This window comes from Galeopterus variegatus, unplaced genomic scaffold (assembly GCF_000696425.1).
Source record: "Galeopterus variegatus unplaced genomic scaffold, G_variegatus-3.0.2 Scaffold1060, whole genome shotgun sequence".
In the NCBI taxonomy this organism is placed as follows: domain Eukaryota; kingdom Metazoa; phylum Chordata; class Mammalia; order Dermoptera; family Cynocephalidae; genus Galeopterus; species Galeopterus variegatus.
In genome coordinates this window covers 333,258-346,007 of record NW_007727171.1, presented here as the reverse complement: position 1 = coordinate 346,007, position 12,750 = coordinate 333,258, and the positions used below count along the sequence as shown (strand labels likewise).

General features: G+C 47.1%; 1 protein-coding gene across 1 annotated transcript in view; it reads right to left on the bottom strand.

Annotated features, from left to right (window-relative positions):
• LY86 (lymphocyte antigen 86) overlaps nucleotides 1-6,679 on the bottom strand; it is a 65,097-nt gene extending 58,418 nt beyond the window's left edge. The window contains exon 1 of the mRNA XM_008574538.1: nucleotides 6,524-6,679. Within this exon, the coding sequence (XP_008572760.1) occupies nucleotides 6,524-6,662 (139 nt within the window). The 5' untranslated portion in view covers nucleotides 6,663-6,679. The remainder of the gene's footprint in view (nucleotides 1-6,523) is intronic.
• Nucleotides 6,680-12,750: the final 6,071 nt, after the last annotated feature.

Sequence of the window (12,750 nt, the reverse complement as noted above, 5' to 3'; positions counted from 1 at the left end):
GGGAAAAGTAGTTTTTTCCCCCATGCCTCTCCTCCAAGGGCAGCTTTAAAAAATTTTTCTATGCACATTTTATGAACACACCTTGTTCACTCTGCTGTGTGGGTAGGTCATTTATGGTTTACCCTCTCTTGTAAGAGATGTTGCCAGCATTGCTTTGCATTAAAGTCTAACTAACTGTCCTGTTTGACTATCTTGATGGATTATTCAGGTGCCATGTGACTGGATTTAGACTTTGTAATCAAGAGACTTTTGGGAGGTCAGATAAAGTGCTCGCCCTGTAGCAAACTTCAGCAACATGAGAAACCTATTTCAGTAGATGTGGACACGGCCGATTGCCTTCAAGGAGAGGAGTCGATTGCAAGTTTGAAGCATGGTCACAGGATGCCATGGTAACCTGACCCCCAAAGCTCCCTGGGGATGGCCAGATCCACAGGGGACACCCCACCCCTCAACATACAGCCTGAGGTAGGCTCCTCCTCCTTTCTGCACTTACCAACTGCTCCACAGAGGAAACTGCTGTTGGATATGGGAATCGGGATTCCCTATGACACAAGTATGCCAACTGCACAGGAGGATTCTGACTGTAAAATACATTGTTCTTAAGGGTAAGCAAATGCCCCCTTCATTTGCTTCTTTTAGTTTGGGAGATGTCATTTCAGATACCACCTTGTGACAAAAGAGAACTTGGTAGACATGGCTAAGAAATGTAGATATGGTGCAGTCCTTTTCACATAATCCTCCCACTGCTCCGTGACACGGGTAAAATATTATCTCTGCTATAGTGGGCTGAATAATGGTCCCCAAAATATCCGTGTCCTAATCCCTGGAAGCTGTGAATGTTACCTCATATGGCAAAAGGGATTTTGCAGATGTGATTAAGGATCTTGGGTAAAATATTATCTCTGCTATAGTGGGCTGAATAATGGTCCCCAAAATATCCGTGTCCTATTCCCTGGAAACTGTGAATGTTACCTCATATGGCAAAAGGGATTTTGCAGATGTGATTAAGGATCTTGAGTTGGAGAGATTATCTTAATCACAAATGTCCTTACAGGAAGGAGGCAGAGGGAGATTTGACATAGAGCAAGGAAGCAATGTGACAGCTGAAGCAAGATGGCTTTGGAGATGGGGGAGGAGGCCATGAGCTGAGGAATGTGGCTGTATGTGCTGGAAAAGGCGAGGAAATGGATTTTCCCCTCGAGCTTCCGGGGGAGCTGCCAACACCTTGACCCAGTGAGGCTGACTTTGGACTTCTGACCCCAGAATTCTGAGCGAATAAATGTGCATTGTTTTAAGCCACCAAGTGGAAACTTGTAAGAAAACAATCTAAGTGATTCATTTTCAGAAATGACTTATCTGAGGGTGTTTTACTGAGAAGTATTTAAAAGACCCAGCCCGAAAGTTGTCTGACTGGTCCAGCCCATTCCTGGAGGGTCTCTGAACAGATAAGGCTCTCCTTGAGATGGTACTTAGTTACTAGCCCCTTTTGTTTTCTTCATTTCCTGGTATTTCTCCCTTCACAGGGCTTTAGCGGGCCTTTTTCGTGGGCTTGTCCTAAGCTCCAGACAAAGGAATTCCTTGCAAGAGGGTAATAAATCTTAGGCTTTGTTCGGAAAGATTGTGCATCCCATAGTACTCGGCCAATGAGGAACTGAGGGGAGGGACTTGCACAGTAGGGAATAAATTGCTTGATGTAACCGATGTAACCGTTTCGGGCATGCCTATCCCATTCACAGACACCTGGATCTTGCATGGCTATTATTAAAGTCTCGCTTTGCTGTACCTCGTGTCTCTGTTTCCATTCTTTGGCATTGGACTGGTGAGGGCATTTCTCACACTTGTTACAGCAGCCATAGGAAACTAGTACATCCACTTTACAAGCAAGGATATGAGACCAGAGAGAACTGCCCAAGGATGTGAATGAGGCATGCTGACTCCAGACCCTGAACTGACGCCATCCCCCGCATGCCTCCTCTGCTGCATGCGTCCTGACCCCCTGCCTTTATTATCCCCTTATCCTGTTCAGACTGCATTACTGTGGACTGGGGGCTTAAATAGCAAACATTTACGCGCCACAGTTCTGCAGGCAGGAAGTCTGAGGTCAGGGTGCCATCAGGGTCCGGTTCCTAGTTTACAGATGGCTGCCTCCTTGCTGTGTCCACACCTGGCAGAAAGAGAGTGAACTCTCCGGGGCCTCTTCTTAGAAGGGCACTAATCCCATCATGATTAGTGAGGGCTCCACCCTCATGACCTAATCACCTCCTGAAGGCCCCACCCCCTAACACCATCACACTGGGTGCTGGGCATTAACAGATGGATTTGGGGGGACATGAGCATTCAGTCCCCAGCACGCTCCCTTCCTCCCTCCCTCGCTCTGCTTCTCCCACTCCTGCCTCTTTCCTCTCCCAGTCACGTGGGTTTCTGTAGTCTACCCCGGAGCTTTGTGCACTAGAGGCAGCGTGTAAATAAATTCATCTGGAGAGTGTGTGTGGGTGGGGATTGTGCTGTGATTTAGCAGAGGAGAGGCCTCTTGACTGCATTTGCCCCCTTTTGCTTTGGTAGAGAGCATGGCTCTCTTCTTTGCTGTGGCACTAATGTTTGGACAGGGCAGGAGTTCTGCTTTTTCAGAAAATTTTGCTCACTGCCGGCTCAGTTTTCAGAGCCCAGTAACTGCTCATCAGCCTCCTTCCTTCTCCCCCAGGATTTTTGTATTATTCAGAACAGTTTCCAGGCTAAGGTCTCCTCCCTCAAACACACTAAAATTACAAAATGAGAGGAGAGGAGGAGAACTACGGCTAACTTAGAAAACAATGGCTCCTTTATTTTGTGAGAGGACCCTCCCACATCTGGTGCAGAGTGGGATCCCAGGAGCCCCAGGGCACAGGAGGTGTCTGGGTGCCAGGCTAGAACCATGCAGGGAGCTGCACGCTGGGCTGGGCGGGGCTGCCTCAGAATCCCACAGCAGAAGGGGGCACCGTCTCCGTCTGGGCCCCAGTGGCTCCAAAGCTCTCAGGAGGTGGGCAGGGCCCATCCTGCACAAGCTCCCAGGACACTGCTTTCCTTTTTGCTGACCCCAAAGTGGACCACCAGACTCCGCCTGATGCAAAGGCTGTTGAAATGACGCTGGCTCAGACTCTCAAGCTTCTCCTTGTTTACAAACCCTGTTTCCAGCCTCAGACAGCTTCCAATCCAATATCCATTTGCCTGTCTGCTTCGTGAGGGCTCTTTCCAAAAGGCCACCTCCTCCTTGACAGAGGGAGATGACTCGCCCTTGCCTGGGGCTCAGGGTCTTCCCCACATCTCCCATGCGGCCCTCACCTCCTTGGGCTGCCCCCCTGCACATTTCCACACACACTGTGCCTGGCCACCTGCCCTTCTCTCCTCACCAGCCCCACGGGGCCTGCCTGCAGGACTTCCTACAGTGGGGAGCCTCAGAGCATGTGCTCCGGAGTGACAGGCCGGGATTGATTCGTTTTAACCCATGAACATTTATTCCATGCTCTGCCTTCTCTGTGCCCCTAGGGATGTCATCAAGATCACCTGTGTGGCCTTGGAAAAGTGACCTAACATCTCCACCCCTCAGTTTACACCTCTGCAAAATGAGAATGATGCATATAAAGCACTTGGCAAGGTGACCTCCATGAATATGGGCATGTTATCAGTACTATTTTCATCATTTTTAAGTCTTCATTGTCAGCTTCATGACTCCTTCCCCAGCAGATTTAGATGCCAACCCCACCCTCTTCGACCGCCCTGTCCCCAGTTCATGACACCTGGCTGCACTACGGCCCTTCACACACACCATCCCCCTGCTGCTGAAGCATCTGAGGCTTCCACTGCTCTCGGAAGAGAACTGGTCTCCATTCCCTCACTGCCAGTGCTTGGAGCAGGGCTGGCTCTGACCTTCGGCTGCACCTCCAGGGACAGGGCCATCTGCAGACAGCAGGCAACGTGTCCTTGTCTTTCCCTGGTGTACCCAGACCTCCTTCTCTCCTGGCGGTGACTTGTGGACACGCAGGCTGGGCTGCAAGCTGAGGTAGGTCTGAGAGACAGAGCAGCTGTGGCAACCTTCTGTGCGAGGATGAATTGGAAAAACAGATCCTGACAGCCACGCATCTGGAGTCCCACTTCTCATCCCGCACCTGAAGGGAGCGTGAGGCCAGCGGTCCAGCGTCCTGCCCACGGGAGGAGCGAGCCTGAGAGATCAGCACTGCCCGCATCCAGCCACTCATTCTCTTTCACTTATTTAAAAGCATTTTTTGGGCACTTCAATGTTTGTTCTTTTTAAAGGAGTGACGTCAAACCGAGCAAATGACCCTGGCAACCAGACTGATGGTCCAGACCCTCTGGGCAGCTCTGTGGGTGGCAGTTGTTAGGATCAGCTGTCGCTCAAGTGCCACATCATCACTTCCCAGCTTGTAGTGGGGCCAACTTAGATGCTTCAGTGTATCTCCTCTCCACCTCCTTCAGTCCAAACAGCATTTTGCCTCTTGTCACAGTGTCATGCCTTTTCATGAGCCAGTCCCTCTAATTTCTATTCAAGATGTGATTCTGAGGCTGAGCTCATTTCTCCCAACTCAGGAGCCCAGTTACGGGCTGAATTGTATCCTGCCCCAAATTTATATGTTGAAGTTCCAACCCCCAATACCTTGGACTGTGACTATATTTGGAAACAGGATCTTTAGAGGAGTGATTAATTTAAAATGAGGTCATTAGGGTGAGCCCTAATCCATTATGACTGGCATCTTTATAAGAAGAGGAGATTGGAACAGAGACACGCACAGAGGAGAGACCACATGAGGACACAGGGAGAAGACAGCCACATACAAGCCAAGGAGAGAGGCCTCAGAAGAAACTTGCTGACACCTGGATCTTGGACTTCCAGCCTCCAGCACTGTGAGGAAATAAACTTCTGGTGTTTCAGGCATCCAGTGTGTGGTAATCCATTATGGCAGTCCTAGAAGACTAAGACACACCCCAAGGGGTTGGTTTAGACCAGATGCTGATGATGGCTGCCTTAATCATTGGATTGCAACTTATCTGTTGGCACATAGGATTGGCCCGTGGGGGTAACAGCCATGTCTCACTCACTGTCTTAGCCTGTTTTGTGTTACTATAACAGAATGCCACAGACTGGGTAATTTATAAGGACAGAAATGTATTGGCCCACAGTTCTGCAGGCTGGGAAGCCAAAGATCAAGGGGCCGGCATCTGACGAGGGCCTTCTTGCTGCATCAGGACATGGCAGAAGGGCAAAGAGAAGGCAGGAGAGAAAGAGAGAATAAAGTTGCTCTTTTGTGAAGAACCCACTCCCTTGATAACAGCATTAATCCATCCATAAGGCTGGAGCCTTCATGACCCAATCACCTCTCAGTAGCCGGCACTTCCCAACATTGGGAGTTAAGTTTCCAACACATGATTTTGGGTGGACACATTCAAACCATAACACTTATGTTATCTCTGGCACAGAGAACACCCTGGCATTGATAGCTGCTCTCAAAGTATGTGCTGGATTAACAAGTGATACCATGACAACACCAGCTCTGGCAGTGTCAGAAGGAAAGGAAGCTCCTCTTTGGGCAAAAATGATCTTTTCACTCAACTTGCAAACTACATAAACTGGAAAGGTAGCCAGGTGTGTTTTGGGGGAAGGGCCTGTTGGAAGCATCTTTTCCTAATTTTTAACTGGTAAAGTTTCATCGTTTGGGAGATTTATTGATCATTTTGTTTTATTTCAGGCTCTGTGGTATGAAAGTATTTCAAAAAATTATTGGGAAGATTCGTATTATCTTTTTATTTATTTATTTATTTTTTTAAAAAGATGATCATTTTGTTTTATTTCAGGCTCTGTGGTATGAAAGTATTTCAAAAAATTATTGGGAAGATTTGTATTATCTTTTTATTTATTTATCATTTTGTTTTATTTCAGGCTCTGTGGTATGAAAGTATTTCAAAAAATTATTGGGAAGATTCGTATTATCTTTTTATTTATTTATTTATTTTTTTAAAAAGATGACCGGTAAGGGGATCTTAACCCTTGACCTGGTGTTGTCAGCACCACGTTCATTTTTTAAAAAGATGACCAGTAAGGGGATCTTAACCCTTGACCTGGTGTTGTCAGCACCACGTTCACCCAAGTGAGCTAACTGGCCATCCCTATATGGGATCCGAACCTGTGGCCTTGGTGTTATCAGCACCGCACTCTCACAAGTGAGCCATGGGCCGGCCCGGATTCGTATTATCTTTTAATTCTATTTTTCCATGAGCGTTTTGAAGTTCCCTTTTATTAGTCAATTGCTGTATTTAGACTCTCATTTTCTCTTTCTTGTCCCCTTTGTCCCTCTCCTCCCTCCCCCCTCCTGATGGCTCCCAATGGCCCTCGCAGACCTGCTGCAGGTGGAGAAAGTGTCTGGCAGATGGTCCCCTCTCCCCTCACCCACACCAGCTAAGCACTTAAGCAGCCACATCTGTGGGCCTTAATTCCCCCCCCAAAACCATAAACGGCTGTTTTGAAAGAACTTACCACAACTCTGGTAGAGCACTTCCAAGCCTCCGTCCCTGCAGGCCACGTGTGTGGGCCAGGTTTCCCCGACACCGCCACCACCACCACTGCTGGGAGAAATCAGAGCCCACACAAGGAGGGCGGCCGTGAAACCCTTCATGGCGAGGGGTCTGTATGTGACCAACAGAGAAATAATAGGCCAGTAAAGAGGCCCGAAGGCTCTTCCTCTCCCCTGCCCTGAGGGGGTGGCGTGCGGTTTCACTTCTCAAATTCTAGGCTCCAGGCAGCGCGTGAGGAGGGGAAGGCAGTGAGCAGAGGCCTTTGAGCACTGCTCTCCTGGCCTGTGGCACTTGAATCCTCAGGATGAGTCTGGTCCGGGTCTAGGGTTAGATGTTGATTTTCTATTTTCACAAGGAAAGAGCCTGCAAGTGACACCTCAGGCCTCTCAGAACTGCCTTCCATTGACCCCCACCCCTGGGTGGGGCTGTGAACTGGGGACAGACAAAGCACAGGCCACCATGTCCTGTCCATTACAGCTGTGTCTCTGCAGACTCCTGACGTCACCATGGACCAGGGACCTAGCTGGTCCTGCAGCCAGCGATTGGTATTTTGAGGGCTGCAGAGTGACATTTGGAATCTGGAATGAGGCTCTTGCCCTATTGGTGTTTGTTTCTCCTCTGGCTTTGGCTCCACTCTTTAAAAACTCCAGCTGTGAATTGTCCAGCTGCAGAGCAGAACCCAGTTTCAGGAGGAGATGGGATCTCTGGAGAAGAGGTGGAAGGAACAGCCCTGAGAAGTGAGCTGTGTATTTCTAGATTTGGCTTGGTGGTAGGAGTGGGGAAGTGGGGGGAGGTAGAAAGTTTCCTTTAAGGCTGACTTAGTTGTTTTGAGCACTGGTAGGATCAATAATGTCACATTCCACTTTCTTTTCAAAGCCAAGATTCTGTCCTCCTTCTTCCGAGCACCTCTGTTGTCCTGCTTCAGCACAGTAGGGTTCCTCAACCCCACTTCTCACCCCTAGGGCAACTCCACCTTGGTTTAAGAGAGCCTGAGTCAGAGCCAAGGCCTGCAGACTTTAGGAGCAACAGAGAACACTAGTTCCCTTGGGAGGAAAGGTATTTCTCTGAGTGCACAAGGTAAATCAACTATTTCCACCAATGGGTACCTCCAGCTGTGAATTGTCCAGCTGCAGAGCAGAACCCAGTTTCAGGAGGAGATGGGATCTCTAGAGAAGAGGTGGAAGGAACAGCCCTGAGAAGTGAGCTGTGTATTTCTAGATTTGGCTTGGTGGTACTAGTGGGGAAGTGGGGGGAGGTAGAAAGTTTCCTCTAAGGCTGACTTAGTTGTTTTGAGCACTGGTAGGATCAATAATGTCACATTCCACTTTCTTTTCAAAGCCAAGATTCTGTCCTCCTTCCGAGCACCTCTGTTGTCCTGCTTCAGCACAGTAGGGTTCCTCAACCCCACTTCTCACCCCTAGGGCAACTCCACCTTGGTTTAAGAGAGCCTGAGTCAGAGCCAAGGCCCGCGGACTTTAGGAGCAACAGAGAACACTAGTTCCCTTGGGAGGAAAGGTATTTCTCTGAGTGCACAAGGTAAATCAACTATTTCCACCAATGGGTAGATAAGAATTAAAGTCACCTCAAAACTTTCTTTGAAGTGGGTAGAATTTAATTACCAACAAAAATAAATAAATTGAATTAATTGGCAGATAATTTGAATTTCTTGGGAGACATCAGGGAGCAGTCATTTGCAGAAGAGACAGGTCTGGATTGAGTTTTTTAGATACCTGTCTGCAAGTAAGTTCCATGAAGCTGGTTTTTGGCAGTGGTTCTCAAAGTGTGGTCTGGGGAGACGACAGCATCAGCTTCCACCAGGAGCTCGCCAGAAATGCAAATTCTGGGCTGCACACAGAATTTGAAGACCTGCTGAATCTGAAACTCTGGAATTGGGCCCAGTGTTCTGTGTTTTAATAAGCCCTCCAGGTGAGTCTGATGTAGTCTCAAGTTTAAGAACAACTGGCTTTTACAGAACCCAAGGCGAACGTCGAGTCCCAAAGGAAAGGTGGGTAAGTTGCTGCAAGAGGAGACAAGGAAGCCCCACTGGTCTGAGTGAGTGGGGGGCGGCCATGCTGTGAGCAGGGTCTCAGGAGTGGAGGCTCCAAAACTCACGGTGAGCCCTGGGCCCTGCTGGAAGTGTTATCCCCACTGATAGGTCCAGGACTGGAACACAGAAGCTTTCCCCTGGGGTGTCTGAGGACACCGGGGGTTGAGCAAGCTCTGATCCTGGGAATGAAGAGAGCAGTGGAGGGCAACACCTGCCTTCCCTGCAGACTGCGGCATGAGCAAGCCCGGCAGGAGGACCCAGGATGCAAAGCAGGACCCAGTGACATCCCGGCAGGGAGCTCGAGCAGCTGGGTGGGAGGTTGTCTTAGTCTGTGCTGGCCGTCATAGCAGAAATGCATAGACTGGGGCCTGAAACAACAAACATTCATCTCTCACAGTTCTCGGGGCTGGGAGCCCAACATCGAGGCAGATTCGGTGTCTGGTGAGGGCTCTCTCTCTGGTTCTCAGATGGTGCCTTCTCCCTGTGTCCTCACATGGTGGAAGGGGCGAGGGAGCTCTCTGGGGTCTCTTTTTTAAGGGCACTCATCCCATTCATGACGGCTCCACACTCACAGCCTAATCACCTTCCCAAGGCCCCAGCTTCTAGAACCATCACCAGCGGGGGTTAGGCTTTTAACATGTGGATTTTTCCCCGCATTCAGTCCATTGCAGAGACCATGTCATCTGCGGATGGGGCCACAGGTTTTTTTAAATCAGAGGACCTGGTGATGAAAAGAATCATATTCAGTGATTGGCATTTGGAAATATTCAATATGGGCCATTCACAACCCCTGTGGACATGGTGACCCTAGAAAAGAGGTTCTTAGACTCAGACAGGCACTGGCCTCAGCTGGAGGGCATGTTAACACACAGACTATGGACCCCACCCCAGAGTTTCAGATGTTGCAGGTCTGGGGTAGGGCCTGAGAACTTGTATTTCCAGCATGCTCCTAGGTGGCCGATGCTGGTGGTCTGGGGGCCACCCTTTGAGGACCTCTGCTTCAGGATATAGGATTTCATCTGTTGCATAATGTACAATTCTAAAAAATCTTCTTAACAAAGTGTTGCATTGTTGTTTTGTGACAGGTGGCATTTTATATAGCACATAGCACACTTACATAGGAAAAAAGAGTAAGCCACTTTCTCTAAGGAGTGCTACTTGCTCTGCCTCCCAAGAACCACGATTTGACCAAAATCTCTAGTTATAGCCCATCTAGTTCAGAAATCAATTCATAATGATGTCATGAGGACTTCTTTAACTAGAAACTTTATAAAAACAAGAAGAGCAGTCTTTGAGAAGGTCCTGTTGCCTAACTATGGAATAAAATTATAATCAGTAGTTATTTCAAATATGGTTAAGTATATGTAAATGGTGACCAAATATATTGTCAGGCTCCGATATTGACTTCTAATTCCTTAACAAGTTGTGGCTAAAGGAAATGATATTCTGTCACTTACAGCAGCATGGATGGAACCGGTGACCATCACGTTAGGTGAAGTAACCCAGCACAGAAAGACAGATACCACATGATCTCAAGCATATGCGGTGTCTGAAAATCAAAGTGGTTCTCATAGAAGCAGACAGTAGAATAATGGTTTCCAGAGAAGGGGGGCAGGGAAGAGAAATGGTGGATTAATGGGTACAAAACTATGCCATCTACCCTAAGTGAATCAGTGTGCAGCATATGCTTGCATTCATATAACACATGCGCCCCGCAAATATGTATGAGTAAATGTTTTGTTTTAAAAAAGAAAAAAGTTGTGGCTAACGTGGCTGTGCTTTTGGTCTCATCTAGATTTCTCTTCTACCCCTTTGGCGGTCCTCTTCCTTCACGTCTCGGGCTTCTCTCTTTTCTTAGAGGTATGATTGGAGATAATGCCTTTCTTTTCTTACAGGGTAAAAGTGTTATTCTCAGGATGGCTGTCACTAAAAGTTCTCTTAAAAAGAAAATGTTGTATTTAAGGAGAGACTTTAAGAATCAAAGTTGTGACTCTGAGGGCAGGGGTCCAACTTTGTAAGTAAGTAAGGGGAATCCTGCTCCACATGAGAAAATAAGATGCTCTAGTGAGGGGAGGGTGGACAGGGGACTGGTGGAATGATGCTGCCTGTCTGCAGCCTGTCTGCAGGTGGCATGAGCCAAAGGTCTCTTAAGAACAGATGCTGAATTGTTTGCTGTGTGGCGTGAAAGCCCTCTCCCCTCTGTGACCCACAAAAGTTCGGTGGAGACTTGTACAGGCAGGAATGCTGTGTGCGTAAAGGAAAGAGTTTCATGCATTAGTGTGGTTGTGCAAAAGAGAGGGGCCGTGGGAATATAACTCCTTTGGGTGATCTAATCTTTCAGGAGATGAGGCGGGCATCACACTTTGCCAGGACATGGAAGGGGGTTCAGGCCAATTTTATATATATCCCATGTGCCATCAGATGACAGATGGCTCAAAGTATTCTTTAACACCAAACCCTGATGATGCAGCATTCTTTGTCTCCAGCAGCCAATGTGCTTTCTTCATTTGTGTTCAACTGTGACCACTCTCCTCTAATTCCCCTCAGATATTCATTATAGTAGGCAAAAATTTCCCTTTGTATACAGCACTGCCACTTTGCTCCTTTTCTCTGGGCCCATCTCTGAGTTTCTGCCACACTACGGTGGCAACAGGCAGGGTTGACCTCATCTTGCTTTCGTCTTCTAGATTGAGTGCAACCTGAAAAAGGCTCCCCTATTGTGTCCGAGTCAGGAAGTCATGCTACTTCCTGTGTAACACTATTTAAGAGCCCCCTTGGTTGTCTGCTGAGGTTTTACTCTTGAGCTATTTTCACACCCTCTGTTATGGGGGCTACACAAATATCTTCTAGAATTGGTGCCAGCCTACTGAGCTTTTCAGTAGTCTTTCCCATAATCTCCCAGACTTCTGAAGGACTTTCCCCAAGGAAAGTGTGAGATTCCCACAAAATCTTTGGACTCTTAACATCACAAATTGTAGGTATGTGTCTGACAGAATGTATAGAAACCAGCCGTCCGCTTTCTGTACAACTGGGAAAAAATCATCTACTTGTCTGCTTGCAGATTCCTTCACTCGTTTATTCAACAGATATTTATTAAGCACCTCCAACATGTCAGCTGCAGTTTCAAGCACCAGGAATACAGCAAAATAAAGTCTTTACTTTATATAGCACTTACTTTTTAGTGGTGGGAGGAGACAGACAATAAACACATTTGTTTAGTATAATTGTTCAATAAAAGAAGAGACTTTGCCTGAAAAATTGCTTGGATTTCACATAGAAAATTGAAGTTAGCTTTCGAAAACATTTTCAGCCAGCTGTTGCATATATACAATAAGCTTTCTTTCTTTTTGTTATTTTTTAAATTTGACCCAGAAAAGTAGCTCATCAGGGTTTTCCAATAACTGCTCCAATGTACAAACGGTAGCAGGCCTGTCTGAAATACCACTATCCCCCATTTCCTCATTGTTGTTCCATTTGTAATCATTATTAATGTTTAATTATTATGGGGACATAACATGCAAAGTACTAGGTTTGACATAACATGCAATGTACTTGGTTACCAAATGGGTCTATGACAAAGTACAAAGAGAAATGATTTTTGTTTGGGCCAGGGAAGAGCTGAGCACTACGGATCAGCCTGACCAACTTTCCATGATGAAAAGGGAAGCACAGTGTGGTATATGATTAAGGTAGAAGAAATTGCTCTGAGATTCCGAGAGGGGAGATCTATAGAAAAACTAATGTTCATTGTATAAAAATTCTCTATAGCATAGGACAAATTAGCAAATTTAGCTAAAACTTTGTTCCTCAAAATGAGAATGCTCTCAAGATTTCATCCTGATTAAGATTGAAGTGATTTCAGTAAGACGGAGGGAAAACACTGGGGAGGAAACTGGAAGAGTGGTAAAGCGTGGGAGAGTTCTTTTTCATGGTATGAAGAAAGGGTCCTAATGTGCCGTTGTAGCTAGGACCCTGGGCTCTGGCTTCAGTACGTACCTCCAACTCTGGTTGGTTCCATAACATCCAGCTGTCATTACAGGATTTGCACTTGTCACAGTTAAACTGAATTATTGGAGAGCATGTTTTGCTGGACTGGCAGGTGGTATTTGAAATAAAATAACTGACCTCTTCTTTGGATCAGA